The sequence below is a fragment of the Cervus canadensis genome, chromosome 1, assembly GCF_019320065.1.
Source record: "Cervus canadensis isolate Bull #8, Minnesota chromosome 1, ASM1932006v1, whole genome shotgun sequence".
NCBI lineage: Eukaryota > Metazoa > Chordata > Mammalia > Artiodactyla > Cervidae > Cervus > Cervus canadensis.
Window position 1 is genome coordinate 39,087,601 of NC_057386.1, and position 21,988 is coordinate 39,109,588.

Sequence of the window (21,988 nt, forward strand, 5' to 3'; positions counted from 1 at the left end):
GTTCTTTCCTTGTCAGAGATGTCACAGTTCCCAAAAGACAAACACACATGTGCATAAGCATACAGAGATAGAGAAGAAAATGTCATAAAAGTATGCTGTTCTGAAGTAAAAATATTATTTCATATGATAATTTCTTTTTTTATATATGATAATTTCTCTGTGATGAAAAGCAAAAAGTGGGATAAGCATAAAAGGAATATATATAAAAGCATAATTTTGGACTCCTCATAAGGAAAAGAATAGTTCTTTAATATTCATATATAGCATAAAGTAAGGATTAAAGGGAAAAAACAAACTCAAACATGATTCTCAATATCCTATGTTGCATCAGTCAAAAAGAGTGGTAGAAAAACATTTTGTAAGATTTAGTACTAATAAAAATTTATTATAATTAATAACATCTCTTCCAATTATTGCTTAATTTACCAATAAAAGGAAAACTACAATTTATTCCACTTATTTTTCCAAAGGAACACCATTAACCCTGTTGGTAATAACCAGCACATTTATAATCAATAGTTGAAGGTCTTGTAATCCTCCTCCCCACACAGGCCAAATTTTAATGAAATACACTTGGTAATGTATTTTTTTTAAGACAAGCAACAGTCCGGCACCTAATATACGATCATAATGACCGAGGCAGGTGTGCAGTATCCCCAGCACAGCCTTTATTAGAGTTCAGTTATACATACACAATCTCTTGACATTGAAGATGTAGTTCTTACAGATAAAACCCAAAGGCAGGAAATGAATCTCCTCCCAAATGCTGCTTCTTATCTTTAAAGTAGCCTCAAATTATTACTAAACTAATAAAGTAATTTTGTTTCAGAAAGTGATCTGATCTATTTTATTTTCAGTTTTTGATAAATCCAAGAATGAGATGGGGGGTTATTGCTTTTTGTCTGACTACACACACTGAAACACAACAGGAAAATAAAGAAAAAACTTTTTTTTAATGGTTTTTATGGTGAAGCTAGAATAGGCAATATCAAAGCCTGTCGGTGAATGACAAAGATGCATATGGTTTTAGAAAAACAGAAAGCTAATTCTGTTATTTAATAGCAAATTTAGAAGTAAAGCTTTTACCATTTTCTAATCAGAAATTGTCAGTTAAAAATGATGACTAAAAAGGGTGCAATGAGATTGTATAGAAATCAAACAATGTGAAGATATAATTATGGTTATTACTGCCTTTTTTTATAAAAAGTTTTTCTAATATAATGATTCTGAGTTAAAGGCCACAACCCAAAATGAAGATCAAGATTCCATTAAAAAGTCTCGAAAAAGCCAAGCTACCAAATTCAACAGTCTACCACAAAGTGGGATGGAGACAGCACAAGAAACTTTCAGATGACTAGTGATTAATGACGACAGTTATTGCACACAAAGAAGATATTATTTTTATTGTAGCAATACAGCTACCATTTGGGCTTCCCAGGTGGTACTAATCGTAAAGAACCCGCTTGCCAACACAAGACACTCAAGAGACATAGGTTCAATCCCGGAATGTCGGGAAGACCCCCTGGTGCAGGGCATGGCAATCCACTCCAGTACTTTTGCCTGGAGAAGCCCATGGACAGAGAAGCCTAGAGGGCTTCAGTTCACAGTGTCGCAGACTCAAGTAACAACAGGCGACCAGGCACGCACTCACAGCTACTGTTTATGATACTTCTATTCTGTGCATGCAATGTGCTAGGCACTGAAGGTACTTTTGGTCCTTAAAATAAATATTTAGATATTATAGAGATTTTTTTTTTTTAAATATGGAACTAAAACTAAGAGATTAAACAATTTGCTCAAGATGTCAGAGTTAGGAAAGCAATGCAAAGTTTCTGGTTTAAAGTGGCAGATTAACACATGCTGCAGCCTCCTCCTCCTCCAAACCCACAGAATGACAGTAAAGAAATCCATAATCATGCTAGAAAATAAGAAAGGATACTGTCAACGGACTGGAAACTTGAGGAAGACAGAAGACTAGAAACCAAAACTGCCCAGAGGTTGAATGCCAGAAAAGAGGGGCATGGTTCCCAGGGTACTACAGGTTCTGATGTAAAGGGTACAGATAGCACAAGACAAAGACGAATTAACTGGCGCTTCTGAATTAGAAGCAGCAGTGCAGGCGACCCACGTTACATTCTGCCTTTTTTGGAAAAGGCATATTAAAAGATTTCATTTCTGCCTTTAAGTGAACACATGACTGCTCAAAGTTTACAACACCAAGGATAAAGAGAAAAATCCTAACACCACCTGGGAAAGAAGCTGAGCATGATGCTTACTTACAAAGAATCAGACTGATACCAGGGCCCTCCACTTGGAAATAGTGGAGATAAAAGGAAAACATAGTATTATTTTAAACTTTGGAAGGAAAATAATTTTGAATTTGAAATTCTGTACGTAGCCAAACTATCTTTCAAGAGTAAAGGCAAAATAAAGACATCTGTAGATCTGCAAGGATTTAAAGATTATCACCCACAGATACTCTCTAAAAGAATTCCTTGAGAAAATACCACTGAAAGTACAAAGAAGTAGGGTGCAGAAATCAACAATGCATGAATGGTTTAAAAAAAAAAAAAAAAAACCTACTAAAATTTCAGATGCAATCAACCTAGCAGAAAAAGAGAGAATAGAAGGAGGGAAAAACTTGCTAAGGTTTTTGATTGAGAGAGAATGTGAATATTCTAATCACCATTAGAGTAATATACGTTTAATTATTGTGCTGAAACTTAAAAGAATGTGAAACTCTTGGAGGTAAAATGAACAGCCACCATCGCCACAGCAACAAAATCTTAATCCAACAAACAAAAGAAAAAATAAGAAATAAGTAAGACTAATAAGAAAGCATGGTAAACGAGAAATACAAAATGACAAGAATAAGTCCAAACATCACAATCACCTATTTAAAAGACAAGGACAAAACACTGCTATATCCAAGAGATACAAAAAAAAGTAACAAGTAAATGAATGGATGAATTCAGAAAAGCTGAAAATAAAGAGATGATGAGAGACACAGCACAAATAGGCTAAAAAAAGGAAGAACAGAGCAATATTAATTTAAACAAATCTTAAGTCAAGGCAAAAATGGAACAACCCAAAAAGATACTAATGAGTCTTTACAAAATTAACATAGTTTCAAATGTATAAAATTTATTTAGAAAGAGAAACCAGCAATCTGTTACCATCGTGGTAAACTACCATACCATCTTCAGAAAAATGTCGAATAGACAACAAGTGAGAAAGGGTACAGACTTGAACAATACAGTTAAGTTTGGACAGGGAATGGAAACTCACTCTGGAGCCTGAGAGATGCAGCCTATAGTAATCAGTAGGGACTAGCAGAAACCACAGCTAACCAAAGAGTACAAGCCCCACCTAAAGGTAGTCACACTTCAAAAAAATTCAAAAAGATTGTCATGACAGACGGCAACTTGCTTGTGTCTATTAAATAATTGAATGTATGACTATACACATGAACGTGAATATATATTCATATATACGTTTATAAGTATTTATTACAGTACAAGTGTGTGCAGTACTTTAAAGAAAACAAAAATATTTTCACTTGAAATATACCTGGTTCAGTCACAAAACCTGTATTAAGCCATGAAGGAAATGTCAAAACATTACAAAAAGCAGAAGTCTCACATGGACCATTCTCACATGGACATGTTCACAGGCAAAATGCATTGGCATCAATGACAGCAAACGGAAAGGAAAAAACCAGATACCTGGAAGTTACAATTCTAAATGATTCTTGAGTTAAAAAAAAAAAGAATCAAAATAAAAATTATAAGCTCCTTGTTAAAAAATATACAACGAGGGTAAGCAAATAACAAAATCTATGGCAAGCAAAGCAGGACTATGGAAAAAATTATAGCCATTAATAAATGTTTTAGGAAACAAAAAAGATGTTCAACTAAAGAGTGTAAGAAAGAACAGACAAGAACAAAGACTGTATGGAAATAACAGAGAACAAAATAGAACTAAAAGATAATTGAATACCAATAATCAGAAAGCTAATTCTTGTAAAAGGTAATATAATAGGCAAACTTTCCCCAGGTCTGATGAAGGAAAAAAAGAGAAAAATAGCAAATAGGCGGCAGGGGGAGGAGACATAATTCCAAGTTCAGAAAAGATTTTTAGTAAGTATTTTATTATTAAAATCTTCTACAAATATAATTTGAATTCCTAGAAAAATGAATGATTATTTTAGGAAAATACAAATAACCAAAATTGGCTGAAAATGTAGAACCTGAAATAGATCAAAAAAGGAAGAAACTGAAATAAATAGTTAAGGACCAAATGCAAAATATTACTGTGTATTTTAAAATATTTTAAAGGAATATATTTTCTGTTAACTGTTCTAAAGCAGAGGTTATCAGATGTTTTGGTCTCAGGACACATTTTACACTCAAAATTATTGGGGACCCAAAGAATTTGTTTATGTGAGTTATACCTATTAATATTTACCATATTAGAAAGTAAAACAGAAAATTTTAAATATTTATTAATTCATCAAAAAATAACAATAAACCCATTTCATACTCAAAATAGTCTTATGAAAAATAACTAGTTTACAAAAAATTTAGTAAGGAGAGTGGCAGTGCTTTATTATCTTTACAAGTCTATTTAACTGAAGACTGTTGGGTTTTCCCATACTGCTCTGTCTTCAATTTGTTGCAATCCACATGTACTGAATATCTGGGAAACTCCACTGCACATTAAGAGGAAAATGAGAGTAAAAAAGGCAAATTAATGTCTTAGTACTGCTATGAAAATAGTTTTGACTTTGCAGACCTCAAGAAAGGATCTTGAGAACACCCAGGGGTCTCCATATTACAACTGGAGAGCACTGTTATAGAAAAGAAAAAAAAAGATGGAGAGCTACACCAATATCAGATAAGAACAGAATAAGAAAACTACAAGCCAGTGTGACTTAACAGCAAATACTTACCTTATAACATACACAAAAATTAGCTAAAACTGATCAAAAACCTACACCGAAGAGTTAAGACCCTTGGGGAAAAAAACTTGGATTTGGCAATGATTTACTGGATGTGACACCAAAAGCACAGACAATTAAAAGAAAATGTGATAAACTGGGCTTCATCAAAGTTCAAAATTCTGTGCATCAGACAAAATCAACAGAGTGAGAAGGTAACCCAATGAACAGAAGAAAATATTCACAAGTCATATGTCTAATAACCAGAATACATTCCTACAACTTAACAACTTAATAATGGGCAGAAGGACCTCAACAGAGACTTCTCCAAAACAGATCTACACATGAGCAATAAGCACGTGAAAGATGCTCCACAACATCAATTATTAGGGAAATGCAAATCAAAAGCACAATTAGATACCACCTCACTACCATGAGAATGAAATGAAGTGTTAGTCACTCAGTCTGTCTGACTCTTTCCGACCCCATGGACTGTAGCCCAGCAGGCTCCTCAGTCCATGCAATTTTCCAGGCAAGAATACTGGAATGTGTTGCCATTCCCTTTTCCAGGGGACCTTCCCGACCCAGGGATCACACCTGGGTCTCCTGCACTGCAAGTAGATTCTTTACCATCTGAGCCACCAGGGAAGCCCAATCCATGAGAATAGCTATTATAAAAAAAAAAAAAAAAAGTCAATAATAACTATTGAAAGTTTTGGAAAGGATGTGGAGAAACTGGAACCTGCTGTTCATTGCTGGCAGAAATGTAAAATGGTGCAGCCACTGTGGAAAACAATGTGGTGGTTCCTCAAAAATATAATTACCATATGATCCAACAATTTTACTTGGGTATATACACAAAAGAACTGAAAGTGGGGACTCAAAAGACACTTGTACACAAATGTTATAGTGGCATTACTCACAACAGTCAAAAGCTGGAAAAAACCCAAGTGTCCATGACAGATGAATGGATAAACAAAATGTGTTACATACACAAAACGGAATGCTATACAGCCTTAAAAAGAAAGGAAATTCTGACATGTGCAATCCACGTACAACATGGATGAAACTTGAGGACATTACGCTAAGTGAAAAGTGAAGTGCAAGACGCTCAGTCATGTCCGACTCTTTGCAATCCCATGGGTCATAAAGTCCATGGAATTCTCCAGGCCAGAATACTGAAGTGGGTAGCCATTCCCTTCTCCAGGGGATCTTCCCAACTTAGGGAAAGGACCCAGGTCTCCCACATTGCAGGCAGATTCTTTACCAGTTCAGCTACAAAGGAAGCCCAAGAATACTGGAGTGGGTAGCCTATCCCTTCTTCGGGGATCTTCCTGACCCAGGAACCAAACTGGGGTCTCCTGCATTGCAGGCAGATTCTTTACCAACTGAGCTATCAGGGAAGCCCATGCAAAGTGAAGTCGGTCACAAAAAGACAAATACTATATGATTCCACTTATATGAGATAAGAAAAGTAGTCAAGTTCATAAATGGTGGAATGGTGGTTCCCAAGAGCTAGGGAGAAGAGGAAAAGGGGAGTTGTTACTTAATGGGTACAGTTTCAGCTTGGAAAAATGAAGAAGTTCTGAAGATGAAGAGTGGTGATAGTTGCACAGGAATGCATTTAATGCCCCACTTAAAAAAATAACTAAATGGTAAATTTTATGTTATGTATATTTGGCGGCATGCTCAGTCATGTCTGACTCTTTGTGACCTCAAGGACTATAGTCCTTTCAGGCTCCTCTGTTCATGGGATCGTCCTGGCAAGAATACTGGACTGGGTTGCTATTTTTCCTCCACGCATCTCTCCAACTTAGGGATCAAACCCACGTCTCCTGTGGCTCCTAAATTGCAGGCAGATTCTTTACCACTGAGCCACCAGGGAAGCCCTATGTATACTTTACCACAATTTAAAAAAAAAGGGGGGGAGGGGGAAATGAAGTCCAGATGCACATATAAAGTAATAGTATACTAAGATCAAGCAGGATTTCTCCAGTATTTAAACAGTGGATTCACTCTAGAAAAATCTATCACTATAATCATAACAGTAACAGATACTGAAAAAACATGACAAAATTCAATTCAAATGCCTAGTAAAATTTCTAGCAATTCAGAGTTACTGACCAACTTTCACTAATTTATTCTGCATCAACAAACAACATGAAGATCTCATGGCTTACAACACAAAGGTTTATTTCTTGCTCATATTACATTGTCCACTATGAATGGCTATAGGACTGAGACTGAAAGTGCAGTCCCTGTCTGCAACATGCTGTTCCTATGGCAGACAGGAAAAAAAGGAATGACTGAATCAGATGACTCGCAAAAGCTTTTGCTCAGATAGAGCTTATCACTTCAATTCACATTCCACACTGGTCAAAACAGGTCTCATTAACAAGCCAAGGGTCAGGAAGTATACTCTCCCTCAGGGACGGGCATCTGATGCCCCTCTATAGAAATGGACCCCATTAGAGAGGGCTACCCAATAATTGTAAACATGACGTGGGGATGATAAATCTACAGCAAAGGGCAACTCCCTGAAAAAAAGGTATTTACCATGAACCTAGAGCAAAAATAATTATTGTTATATATCAACAAAAATGCTTAGAAAATTAATAAATGTAACAATAAACTTAATCTCAAACATATGAGCTATGAAGCCAATTAACTATGTTATCTTCTATTTTAGGCAAACTCTGCTTGTTTCTTCCACTGTGAAGATAATGAAAACCTATTTCACTGATTCTAAAAACAAATTTTTTCACACTTTAACCTCTCAGAAATTGGTGACTTCTTGAAAGAACAGCTGTTTCCCAGGAAGCAATAATGTACTATATGAAAATTTTTCATTGACACTTTCTGATAACATCAAGAAAGCATCAAAGTATCTTACACTTGATAAAATATGGTAATATGTAGTGTTATTGTGATCACATGAGCTAATTCATATAAAACAGAGCACTAAATATACAGCAAGCTCTCAATAAATATTAGTTTTCTTATTCTTTGTCCTACTATATTTAATCAAATATATATATATCAATCCACGCCAGTATACATTTTGATTATATATAATCAAAACAGATTATAATGCTAGAGCAACTGAAATAAAAAGGCATTGAAGCAGGATTAGAGAAAGAAATAAAATGGAACAGAATAGTCAGGGATACAGACCCACAAATTTATAGGAATTTAATACATAATAAACACATCATTATGTGTTAGAGAGGATAGCACATAATGGTAGTTCTCATCGTATCATACTCAAACCCTCCTTTTATAGTAAGTATTTGTAAATGTCCCTTGTGTGTTTTAGTCGCTCAGTCCTGTCCAACACTTTGCAACCCCATGGACTGTAGTTTGCCAGGCTCCTCTGTCCATGAATTCTCCAGGCAAGAATACTGGAGTGGGTAGCCATGCCCTTCTCCAGGGGAGCTTCCTGACCCAGGGATTAAACCCACGTCTCCTGAATTGCAGGTGGATTCTTTACAGTCTGAGCCGCCAGGGAAACAAATGCCCTTAACCATACTGAAAATGAATAACCTAAACTCTACACACAATTTTTAAAAGCTACACACACACACACTTCTTTCTGACTCAATTTTGGATACATACACACATACATCCTTACAGAACTATAAAGAATAAAGAGAAATTAATTTATAAAATAATAATATGTAAATGTGTAACCACATTAGAAACAGTAATTTGTCAAATGCTTGTACCAGGTAGAATCAATGTAATCACTATTAATGCTACAGATACAAATGCTAACTTGAACTGGTGACTCAAATACCACAAGTGACACTGTGGACAGGGACATGATTTTCTCAAATGATAGACTCTCGGTAAAGTTCTAAACAGACAAGGATACAATCTTCACTCTACCAGATAGTTTAAAGTAGAGGAAGGACTTCCCTGGTGGCGCAGCAGATAGGAATCCATGTGCCAATACAGACGACATGGGTTCTATCCCTGGTCCAGGAAGACCTCGCATGCTGTGGCAAACTAAGCCCATGTGCCACAACTACTGAGCCCACACTCTAGAGAGCCTGTGAGCTGCAACTACGGAGCCCATGTGCTGCAACTAATGTGCCTAGAGTCTGTGCTATGCAACAAGAGAAGCAAGTCAGTGCAAAGAGAAGCCCTTGCACAGCAACACAGAAGAGACCCTACTCCCAGAGTAGACCCTGCTTCCTTGCAACTAGAAGAAACCCCACACAAAGCAGACCCAGCACAGCCAAAAATAAATAAATAAATAAAATTACAAAAAAAGAGTAGGAGAATTTTAGTCTACATTTTGCCACATATAAATAATACTTTTTAAAAACTATTGAAATTTTCATTCTATTAAAAACTATTAATAAAAACAGAATGCACAAAACACATTTTGTGTTTATGTGTAAAAAGAACAAGTCCAAGGCTCACAAAATTATAGTTTTTCATCTGTATACATCTTCAGAGGGATTTCATCTATATGGATGGGGGTAACACAATACAGAATACTTACAATCCCTGGGCCACATCAAAACTTGGTGTGAATAATACACTCAATAACTGTGATAAGTAAAAGTTATAAAAGTCACTTTATAAGTTTCTTAATGCACCTCTTGAAGTGTTGAAAACCCTTGGAATAAGACTGTTCAAAAAAATTGGACAAATGGACACCCATCTTATTGAATAATAGACTCATCTCCCCAAAATATTCCTAAACCACTAGAAACCAAAACTGTATAATTTCACATGATAAAAACTGCTACTCAACGGTAAGCTACTTGTGTTCCTGTTCCAACCAGTAAACAAATTGTCTCTTGAAGTCTCTGAGCTCTGCCAGTTTCCCAACTAACCCCTTTTCCATTGCTTCTCTCAAACTTTTAAAATTCCATTACAAACAAACTGCCTCTCAGAAGGAGTAATCATCATGTTTAAAAGCACAGACTTTGGATAAGGCAGATCACTTTAGTTCAGTCACTCAGTTGTGTCTGACTCTTTGTGACCCCACAGACTGCAGCATGCCATTCTTCCCTGTCCATCACCAACTTCCAGAGCTTGCTCAAACTCATGTCCATCATGACGGTGATGCCATCCAACCATCTCATCCACTGTTGTCTCCTTCTCCTCCTGCCTTCAATCTTTACCAGCATCAGGGTCTTTTCCAATGAGTCAGTTCTTCCCATCAGACGGCCAAAGTATTGGAGCTTCAGCATCAGTCCTTCCAATGAATATTCAGGACTGATTTCCTTTAGGATTGATTGGCTTGATCTCCTTGCTGTCCAAGGGACTCTCAAGAGTCTTCTCCAAACCACAGTTCAAAAGCATTGATTCTTTGGTGCTCAGCTTTATAGTCCCAACTCTCACATCTACACATGACTTCTAGAAAAACCATAGCTTTGACTAGACGAACCTTTGTCAGCCAAGTAATGCCTCTGGGTTTAATATGCTGTCATGGTTGGTCATAGATTTTCTTCCAAGAAGCAAGTGTCTTTTAATTTCATGGCTGCACTCACCACCTGCAGTGATTTTGAAGCCTCAAAAAACAAAGTCTCTCACTGTTTCCATTGTTTCCCCAACTATTTGCCATGAAGTGTTGGAACCGGATGCCATGATCTTAGTTTTCTGAATGTTGAGTTTTTTTTTTCTTTTCAGTTCTACCACTTTATTGCTACCAACCCATCTCCCTCCACCCTCTTGCACACATGCTCAGTCATGTAACCCCATGGACTGCAGCCTGCAGGCTCCTCTGTCCATGGACTTTTCCAGGCAGAATGTTGAGTTTTAAGCCAACTTTTTCACTTTCCTCTTTCACTTCCATCAAAAGGCTCTTCAGTTGTTCTTTGCTTTCTGCCATAAGGGTAGTGTCATCTGCGTATCTAAGGTTACTGATGTTTCTCCTGGCAATTTTGATTCCAGCTTGTGCTTCATCCAGCCCGGCATTTCACATCAGGCAGATCTTCTGAGATCAAAATCCAGCTCTATTACCTATGCACTCTGTGTGTGACACAGGTCAATTTACTTAACTTCTTGACACCTTAGATTCTTTAGCATAAAATCTCCCTTTTCCTTTAGCTTCTTCCCTTTTAAATATGCACAAATCATCTCCATTTAAGACAACAACAAAAAGGAAATTTCCACCAACTCTACCATTATTCCTTCTATCATTTCCATTTCCTTCTTGCTTTTCCCAACCAAACTCTTTCAAAATAAGACCATTAATTAAAGAAGTTAATGATCACATACAGGGAAAAAAGATGCAAATGGAGACTGAAGAAATAAGGAAAAATATGAAGACTAAAACACACCATTAACAACCACTAAAACTAACAATTAAATCAGAAACAAGACAGAAAAGAGGTAACTGAAATACGTGATGCAAAAAAGACAAAGATTGATATTTGTTTAACTCTCTTTAATATCTATTTAACTCTCTCATCTTACCTGACTACACTTTCTCTTGGTCCTCATTATCTTCTACAACTAACAAATAATTTACTAATCTGTTAACCATTTATCAACTCTTCTCTTCCCAGTAGAATGTAAACTCCAAAAGGTCAGTAGCTTTGCTGTGTTTCATTGGGACAGAGCAGGAATCACTAAATATTTGAATGAACTAATGAATGCATGATGATATGGAAAACAGAGATGATCCTTCAAAGAGATAAAAAGGAAATGGATCAGAAAAAGTACTGACGTGATGAAAATAAAGTTCTATGAAAAGAAACAGCTAAATATTTCAGGTAAAAAGTAACAATGTATTCCAGGGAAAGTAATTCAAAATTATTTGTACCAAAACACACAGAACTTAAAGGATATAAAGAAAATAGTCACCAGCTCTCCAAGCCAATAAGAAAGTAATTCACTGGAAGTGGGATAAAATAACTACAGTACTGTACTTTCTAATAAAAACATTCAGTCCCAGCGAAAATGACTAAAGTCTACAAAGTTTTGAAATAAATTGTTATTCGAGAGATAGTACACCCATTCAGATTATTTAGGTGATAAAAACAACAGACAATCATTCCTTAACAATTAAGAATTTAGGAAATAATGCCCCATGAGAACATGTTAAAAAACTACTCCATAAGGAAATTAAGCAAAAGACCTCAGAAATGGAGGTCACTGGTAAAAGAACTAGTAGAGTGCACTGAATCAAATTAAATTAAAAAACCAAGGAATTTCAAAATACAGGAATACAAGAAATGATTTAACTTTAAAACATTATAAATTCATATTGATGCTAAATATGTGTGTGTTAATAAGTTAAAGTTTAATAGTTAAAAAGTTATGTGTGTGTTAAAAAGTTAAAGTTTAATACTCTTAGGATAAAAATTATTAGTCAACTAGAAATAGTATCCAAAACTTAAAGCAAAAATCACATTTGAGAAATTTCATAAGCAATTTCCACTAAAGTCAGGAATGTAACAAAGTTTCTATCATTGCTTCTATTTATCTCTATATTGTAGTTTTCAGGCAATATAATAAAACACTCATAATCACATAGTGAAACAAGAAATACGAGGTAAAAGAACTAAAAAGAGACAAAATTATCCTTGTTTATAGACAATACGATTGTCTACAAAGGAAATATGAAAGAACCATGAGGCAAACTATTAGAACTATATTTACTAAAATTAAATCAACAATAACAAAAAACAGAAGCTTTTATAATTAATAAATTAGAAAAAGTTTCCTTATACAATAACAGGGCTATAAGGTACCTACAAATAAATCTAACAAAAGATGGATGTCATCTTTACGGAAAAAAATGATAAAATTGTACTAAAGGATATATAGAACACCTGAATAAAGAAATATGCCATTTTCATATATGACAACAGTAAAATACTAAAATAGCAATTTTCTTCTAAACTAAACTATATTCAATGCAATTCCAATCAAAATTCCTATAGGTTTTTTTATTATGAAACTGTGGTGTTAGTCGTGTTTGACTCTGTGATCCCATGGACTGTGTAGCCCACCAGGTTCCTCTGCCCATGGGATTCTCCACACAAGAATGCTGGAGTTGCCATTACCTCCTCCAGGGGACCTTCCCAACCCAGGGATCGAACCCAAGTCTCCGACATTGCAGGCAGATACTTTACCATCTGAGCCATCTGGGAAGCCTGCTATAAAACGGAAGGTGACACAAAAATCTACTTAAATGACTGAAGGCAACTTTAAGTAAGGAAAGAGCAATAGAGTGAAGAACAACTGAAGAAAAGAGAATGCAAGACAATGCATGACTTTGTAGGTCAAAAATGAAAATTTTGGTCTCTAAGAGCAATGGGAAGTGAATAGTGATTTTAAAACAAGTAAGATGACTGTGTCTAAAGCGTGCAAAAAATGTATCGGAGAAGCTTAAAAGACAACCTGGAATGTCACTGAAAATGACACAGTATAGACCTAACAAACATTCTCTTCTCCAAAACAGCATAAAAACACTGGCCAAAAAAAGTTAGAATCAGCTTTTTTAGAACTCTGGAAATTAACCAACAGCTTAACAGCAGTCCAGGGAGCATTTATCCAAGAACAGCTGAATCTTGGTAAGAACTCCATGGTGTTTTAACTTATCCTATTTCCATCACCCCCTCCCTAGTACCATGGTAGCCTAAAAACAAGAGACCACAATCATAGTAGAAAAATCAGCAGTCTGGCAGCCACTACAGAGGGCAAATGAGGTTCTTTCAAAACCCTATCCAAGAGAGTTATTGGAACTGTCTGATGGTCCCTGAAGATGCCACTCAAAGGCTGTTTTTATTTGACTTGACAAGAGTTGCTGTTATAAAACGGCCTTTTCCCTAGAGGTTATCTGTCAAAAACAATGAAAGACAACTGTTGAATATCAGGGTAGCCTGAGGCAGTGGGTAACAGTTTTAATAGTCGCGGAAAACAATGTGTTATGGTTAAGCAAAAAGCTTAAAGCAGAACAGAAAGTCCACTGGGACTTTGAAATCTCCAAAATGTTTCTGGGGATCATGAAGACCACATGCATACACAGACCTTTGTGCATGATCAGGAAAGACCTGAGAAGGTCCTACACTCTCAAGACTGATTTTGAGGACTGACATGAGGCTCTGTACAAGCAAAAGCGAAGGCTAAGGCAGAGTTGTAAAATGCCTGGTTATGTACTGAAGGCAGACTGGAGACCTATTAGTTATAGGTATTTAAGGAAGTCTGTCAAGTCATTAGTTGACCACTAACGTAACCAAGCAGACTTTGGTGGCCACATACAACAAACACAGACTCAAGGAATTAGTCTAGACAATCACTACACAAAAAACAAAAACAGCAAAAAATCAACAAACAAACAACAAACCTTGGGAACAGGGGCAGCTTTGATTGCAGAGCTGCCATTTTCTATTATTCTAAATTTTCAATTTTCAACCCAAAATTATGAGACAGACACATAAACAAGAGAGTACGATTCACACACAGAATAAAGCCTTCAATGAACTAAAGGAAACTATGTCTAAAGAACTAACGTGTGAAGAAGTGAAAATGAAAGTCGCTCAGTTGCGTCCAGCTCTTTGTGACCCAATGGACTATGCAGTCCATGGAATTCTCCAGGCCAGAATGTCTCACCAAATAGAGAATACCAATTTAAAAAAAAATTACTTTAAAGCAAAGAAACAAATCAAACCAACCTCAGGAGTTGAAAAATACAACAGTGCTTCTGAATTATATTTCAAACCAAAGAAGATAGAAATAAAACAAAACCCTCAGCCATGTGTCAACATAATTTGGCAAAAAACTCATAGATTTAACCAGAGATTCACAAAATAACTTTAGATCTAAGAGGATTCATGATTAATACTCCATTTCTTTCCTAGAAAAGAACAAAAACTCCTTTACTTCACTCATCTTCTTAACCTGGATTAGCTTAGCCACTTCTGTAACGCTCTTATCTTACTGGAGGATAAAATAAGGAGAATAGAGTTCTCTTGCTGTGGCTCCCACTCCTAACAAAATTATATCATTTAAAGCTGCCCTTTGCTCTCTTCTTGCATTTCCTTATGTTTCTATTTCACTCATGGATAACAGGTTAAAAAATGAATTCTTGGCAAAATGACACATTACTTAACATCTTTGCTTATACTGTTATTACATATTAATATACTCAGTATCATGAATTTCTCAGAATTCAGTTTAGTAGCAAATGATAAAAGTGAAAAAAATTCTTAGCCATCATTAAAATAACTCCAATTTCCTGCCATTTTCACAAATAATATGCTTTGTCATGTCTATATAACTCATTTTATTTGAACTATACTAGACTACCTCCAGAGAAATAGGAAATTTCAAGATTGATAAACAGTGAAAAATGCAATTATAATGTTCAGAGAATAAACTTCCAACATTTTTTACCATCAGCAAGCCAAACAGGCTTCCAACTAAAATAAATTCATTTTTCATTAAGAAAAACAGACCTATGAAGACTACTTATTCAAGAAAGTGTTTTTAAAATATTGAAATTAAAGTGTTCAAAGATAAATAGGCATAACTCTCCCAGACTTCAGAATGTATATATATATTCCACATCTATTCAGACATTTCCCCAAAGAGGACACTCAGATGACTGGTAGGCACATAGAAAGACACTCAACAGTGCTAAATATTAGAGAAATGCAAATCAGAACTACAACGAGGTACCACCTCACACCAACCAGAATGCCCATCATTAAAAAGTCTATAAGTAGCAAATGTTGTAGAAGGAAAAGGAAACCCTTCTCATACTGTTGGTGGGAAAACAGTATGGAGATTCTTCAAAAAACTAAAAGAGTTGCTGTATGATCCAGCAATCCCACCTCTTTGCACATACTCAGACAAAATAATTCAAAAAGATACAAGCACCTCTATGTTCATAGCAGCACTATTTACAATAGGCAAGACATGGAAACAACCACAATGTTCACCAATAGATGAATGGATAAAGAAGATGTGGCACACACATGCGCACACACACACACAGGAATACTACTCACCCATGGAAGAAAATGATGAATGGATAAAGATGTGGCACACACACACTGGAATATTACTCACCCATGGAAGATGTGGAATACACACACACACACCACACCACACACACACACAGAGAAATACTACTCACCCATGGAAGAAAATGAAATAATGCCATTTGCAGCAACGTGAATGGACCTAGAGCTTATCACACTAGGCAAAGTCAGAAAGCCAAATACCACATAACATCACTTATATGTGGAATCTAAAATACAATACAAATCAACATATCTACAACACAAAAACAGACTCACAGATATAAAAAGTGGTTGCCTAGAGGGAGTAGGGGAGGAAAAGAATGGGAGTTTGGAATTAGTAGAGACAAACATATATAGAGTGGATAAACAACAATGTATATAGCACAGTATCCTGTGACAAAGCATAACGGAAAAGAATATGAAAAAGAATATACGTGTGTGTGTGTGTGTGTGTGTGTGTAATTGAGCCACTCTGTTGGACAGAAGCAGTTAACACAGCATTGTAAATCAACTATCAGTTCAGTTCAGTTGCTCAGTCGTGTCCAACTCTTTGCGACCCCATGAATCGCAGCATGCCAGGCCTCCCTGTCCATCACAAACTCCTGGAGTTTACTCAAACCCATGTCCATCCATCCAGCCATCTCATCCTGTGTCATCCCCTTCTCCTCCTGCCCCCAATCCCTCCCAGCATCAGGGTCTTTTCCAATGAGTCAACTCTTCGCGTGAGGTGGCCAAAGTACTGGAGTTTCAACTTCAGCATCAATCCTTCCAATGAACACCCAGGACTGATCTCCTTTAGGATGGACTGGTTGGATTTCCTTGCAGTCCAAGGGACTCTCAAGAGTCTTCTCCAATACCACAGTTCAAAAGCATCAATTTTTCGGCACTCAGGTTTCTTCACAGTCCAACTCTCACATCCATACATGACCATTGGAAAAACCATAGCCTTGACTAGACGGACCTCTGTTGGCAAAGTAATGTCTCTGCTTTTTAATATGCTATCTAGGTTGGTCATAACTTTCCTTCCAAGGAGTAAGCATCTTTTAATTTCATGGCTGCAATCACCATCTGCAGTGATTTTGGAACCCCAAAAAATAAAGTCTGACACTGTTTTCACTCTCTCCCCATCTATTTCCCATAAAGTGATGGGACCAGATGCCATGATCTTAGTGTTCTGAATGCTGAGCTTTAAGCCAACTTTTTCACTCTCTTTCACTTTCATCAAGAGGCTTTTTAGTTCACCTTCACTTTTTGCCATAAGGGTGGTGTCATCTGCATATCTGAGGTTATTGATATTTCTCCTGGCAATCTTGATTCCAGCTTGTGCTTCTTCCAGCCCAGCATTTCTCATGATGTACTCTGCATATAAGTTAAATAAGCAGGATGACAATATATAGCCTTGACATACTCCTTTCCTGATTTGGAACCAGTCTGCTGGTCCATGTCCAGTTCTAACTGTTGCTTCCTGACCTGCATACAGGTTTCTCAAGAGGGGGGTCAGGTGGTCTGGTATTCCCATCTCTTTCAGAATTTTCCACAGTTTATTGTGACCCACACAGTCAAAGGCTTTGGCCTAGTCAATAAAGCAGAAATAGATGTTTTTCTGGAACTCTCTTGCTTTTTCAATGATCCAGCGGATATTGGCAATTTGATCTCTGGTTCCTCTGCCTTTTCTAAAACCAGCTTGAACATCTGGTAGTTCACGGTTCACGTATTGCTGAAGTCTGGCTTGGAGAATTTTGAGCATTACTTTACTAGCGTGTGAGATGAGTGCAGTTGTGCGGTAGTTTGAGCATTCTTTGGCATTGCCTTTCTTTGGGATTGGAATGAAAACTGACCTTTTCCAGTGCTGTGGCCACTGCTGAGTTTTCCAAATTTGCTGGCATATTGAGTGCAGCACTTTCACAGCATCATCTTTCAGGATTTGAAATAGCTCAACTGGAATTCCATCACCTCCACTAGCTTTGTTCGTAGTGATGCTTTCTAAGGACCACCTGACTTCACATTCCAGGATGTCTGGCTCTAGGTGAGTGACCACACCATCGTGATTATCTGGGTTGTGAAGATCTTTTCTGTACAGTTCCTCTGTGTATTCTTGCCACCTCTTCTTGATATCTTCTAGCTTCTGTTAGGTCCATACCATTTCTGTCCTTTATAGAACCCATCTTTGTGTGAAATGCTCCCTTGATATCTCTAATTTTCTTGAAGAGATCTCTAGTCTTTCCCATTCTATTGTTTTCCTCTATTTCTTTGCATTGATAGATGAGGAAGGCTTTCTTATCTCTCCTGGCTATTCTTTGGAACTCTGCATTCAAATGGGAATATCTTTCCTTTTCTCCTTTGCTTTTCACTTCCCTTCTTTTCACAGCTATTTGTAAGGCCTCCTCAGACAACCACTTTGCTTTTTTGCATTTCTTTTCCATGGGGATGGTCTTGATCCCTGTCTCCTGTACAATGTCACAAACCTCCGCCCATAGTTCATCAGGCTCTCTGTCTATCAGATCTAGTCCCTTAAATCTATTTCTCACTTCCACTGTATAGTCATAAGGGATTTGATTTAGGTCATGCCTGAATGGTCTAGTGGTTTTCCCTACGTTCTTCAATTTAAGTCTGAATTTGGCAATAAGGAGTTCATGATCTGAGCCACAGTCAGTTCCCGGTCTTGTTTTTGCTGACTGTACAGAGCTTCTCCATCTTTAGCTGCAAAGAATATAATCAATCTGATTTTAGTGTTGACCATCTGGTGATGTCCATGTGTAGAGTCTTCTCTTGTGTTGTTGGAAGAGGGTGTTTGCTATGATCAGTGCGTTCTCTTGATAAAACTCTTATTAGCCTTTACCCTGCTTCATTCTGTACTCCAAGGCCAAATCTGCCTGTTTCTGGACTGCCTACTATACTTCAACACAATTTTTAAAAAAGGAAGTAGTGAAAGCAATGAAAACATGTCATGTAATCCAGTAAATTGCAAATGTCTCTAACTTTGGGAATATATAACTATGAAAGTGAAAGCATTAGTTGTTTGGTCATGTCTGACTCTTTGCAACTCCATGGCCTTCTCCAGGCAAGAATATTGGAATGGGCTGCCGTTCCCTTCTCTGGGGATCTTTCTGACCCAGGGATCGAACCTGGGTCTCCTGTACTGCAGACAGATTCTCTACCATCTGAGCTACCAAGGAAGCCCATAACCATAGTCACATTTTTTTTTTTAAAGCACTGATTTCCTTCTGTTCTCAAAAATTATAACAATGGAATAAACACAATTTTGAAAAAAAGAAAAAAGCTCATAGTATCACTAAAAAATTCCCTCAGATCAATTTTCACTTATTTTCTACTTATCTATGCATATAGTTTTCTACAACCACATATATTCAATTTTATATTCTACTTATTTCATCTTATTTCATGCTTTTAAATAGTTCCAGTACTCTCTCTTATTATGCCTTCTCAGATTAAATGTGTTATTTCCTTTCATATTTTAATATGATTTGGAAGCTAAGTATCTTACAGGAAATTCTTAAAGTCCACCATAAATTTTTCTTAAAAAATATTTTTCAACAGGAAAATACAGAAAAGCATAAAAAAAATCACTTGTAAGTCCACCAAAGACAACTACTATTAATATTCTGAAATGATTTCTTTACTCTTTTTTCCTTTCATTTTATTTGTAACAATTTTGTACAGACATTGTACCTCACTTTACTTAGCCATGCTTTCACTGTTGGAAGTTGGACTGGTTCTAGGTTTCTAGTATCATAAACAACTCTGAAATAAAGACTTCTGTTTACCTATAAAGCAAGGTATAATACAAATTTCTGACCATGTCCTCAGGAGAGAATTTTAGAAAGGAAAATACTGGCACAGCTTCCACCTTCTGATTGATACAGTGGGTTAAACATACCTGACCCTTAAAGGGCTGATACAAATTGCAAAATTGTTTTCTGAAAGGGGCACTGATTTACATCAACAAAATTCTGAATTTTCAAATTTCCCATTTCATCAAAATTTTGCCATATCATTTTCAAAAGTATTATATTAGTTTTTAAAAGGCAGCCTATTGCTGCTCTTATTTACACTTCTTAGATATAGTTAAGATTAAGTATTTTTATTGCTTATTAGATATTTCTATTTCTTCTATACCTTACGTGTTTTCCAGTTTTCTCTGGGGGTTTTGGTGTTTTTCTTATAGTTTTTATAACTGCTTTATATTTTATGAAAATGAAAGCTTAACCTATAAAAGGACTACCTGGTTTCTGAGTACTCAAAGTGCAATTATTATCATCCACCATTTATCTGACATGTTTGGTAAATATTAAAAAAAAAACTAAATAAACTTTAGTTATTGTTTTAAAGAGATCCAGAAGTTTTGTATCTTTATCCAACAGCAACAATTCTCAGGTGGTATGAATCATATCTCTTCATGGCATTGAGTTGTATTGCAAAACTGGATCTCATGAGAATATCATTATCTAGAAATAAGTATTTCAATTGCCAAGACTAAAAGGAAAATTCATTATATTCTGTGAAATGAGCAAGCATTTACCACAGAAATATCTAAAAGGAAGTTTCATATTTTAACTTGTCATGCAACATCTATTTTAGTCACTAACCACTTTAAAACACTTGTGAAATACTTGTTGTCAGAAGTACTTCGGATAATTGTATACATCGTGGATAGCAAGTACAGCTAAATTTCAGCTATCCCCCCCCCTTTGTAAATAAAGTTTTATTAGAACACATTAGTCAAGCTCATTCATTTACATGTTATCTAACGGCTACTTTCACACTGTGAAAGCAAAGTTGAGCACTTAGCTTGTAAAACCTAAAGTGTCTACTATCCGGCTCTTTACAACACAGCTAAAACATCTGAGTAAATAATTTTACTCATTCTTTGAAGTCAGCACAGATAGATCTTAACTCCTGGAGCTCATACTCTTGCACAGTGTAAAACTTGTATGCAAATAACTTACAATGTAAGGTATAAAAAGCTAAGTGCTCTAAGAATGATAAAGAGTGTCAGAAAAAACGAAGTGTGTTTCCAGTGGGGAAAATCTTGAAGAAGGCAGCTTTTGCACTGGGTTTTAAAAGATGGCTATAATTTGAAATATAGGATGGAAACACTTCCAGTGTGAAGAAAAGTAGAGTTGTAAAAAAAATACAAACATGACAGTGTACTCTGCATGGAGAAACACAGGAGAAAACGCTAATGAGCATTGTGAAGCCAAAGCACAGGGAAGGCTGTCAGTGTCAAGAAGTTTAGATTTTAAATACATTCAGGTTCAAAAGCAAGGAAGTAACAGTGATTAGAACTGTTTTAGGCAGCTCAATCTACCAACAGTATCTGAAATGACTGTGAGGAGAGAGAGGTGATAAGAAACTAATTATAAAGCTATTAAAATAATTCATGACAGAAGTGATATAGGTGGTAGCAATGGGACTGGAATAAAGAATTGGAAAAACAGAAAATAAACACATTAGCACCAGAGCAAAACTACTCAAAGACTTATGACCAGATAACAGCATTTGGGTACACTATAAACCTTACCTATAGGGGCTTCCCAGGTGGCCCAGTGGTAAAGAACCTGCCTGCTAATGCCGGAGACACAAGAGACTCGGGTTCGATCCCTGAGTCGGGAAGATCCCCTGGAGAAGGAAAAGCCAACCAACCCCAGTATTCTTGCCTGGGAAATCCCATGGAAAGAGGAGCCTGGTGGGCTACAGTTCATGGGGTCACAAAGAGTCAGATGCGACTGAGCACCTGAGCACACATACATAAACCTACTTATATGGGGTAAAAACTCTTCATCTCCTCTGCATTTGAACAAAATGATAACTGTCTATTTAGTTCTGCTAACTTCAAAAAGAGGGACTATTTAAGTAATAATTTAAAGTGCTAGACTACCACTTTCTCCCATTTTTAAACTAACTTTGGATTCCAGAACATATTAAAACAGATTTCATTTGGTAGGGCCCCCTCTGCTGGACCACTGAAAGAAAAGTCTGATCTTAAATTTGGGTTCTTAATTGCTTCTGTGGAATTGATGAAAACAAGAATAGT

General features: G+C 36.4%; 1 protein-coding gene across 7 annotated transcripts in view; it reads right to left on the reverse strand.

Annotated features, from left to right (window-relative positions):
* NSRP1 (nuclear speckle splicing regulatory protein 1) overlaps nt 1-21,988 on the reverse strand; it is a 43,632-nt gene that overhangs the window by 16,189 nt on the left and 5,455 nt on the right. The window contains exon 2 of one of the 7 annotated variants that reach the window (XM_043479052.1): nt 11,375-11,584. The exons of the other annotated variants lie outside the window; for them this stretch is intronic. Coding sequence (XP_043334987.1) covers nt 11,375-11,401 — 27 coding nt within the window. The 5' untranslated portion in view covers nt 11,402-11,584. The remainder of the gene's footprint in view (nt 1-11,374; nt 11,585-21,988) is intronic. 7 annotated transcript variants of the gene reach the window in all.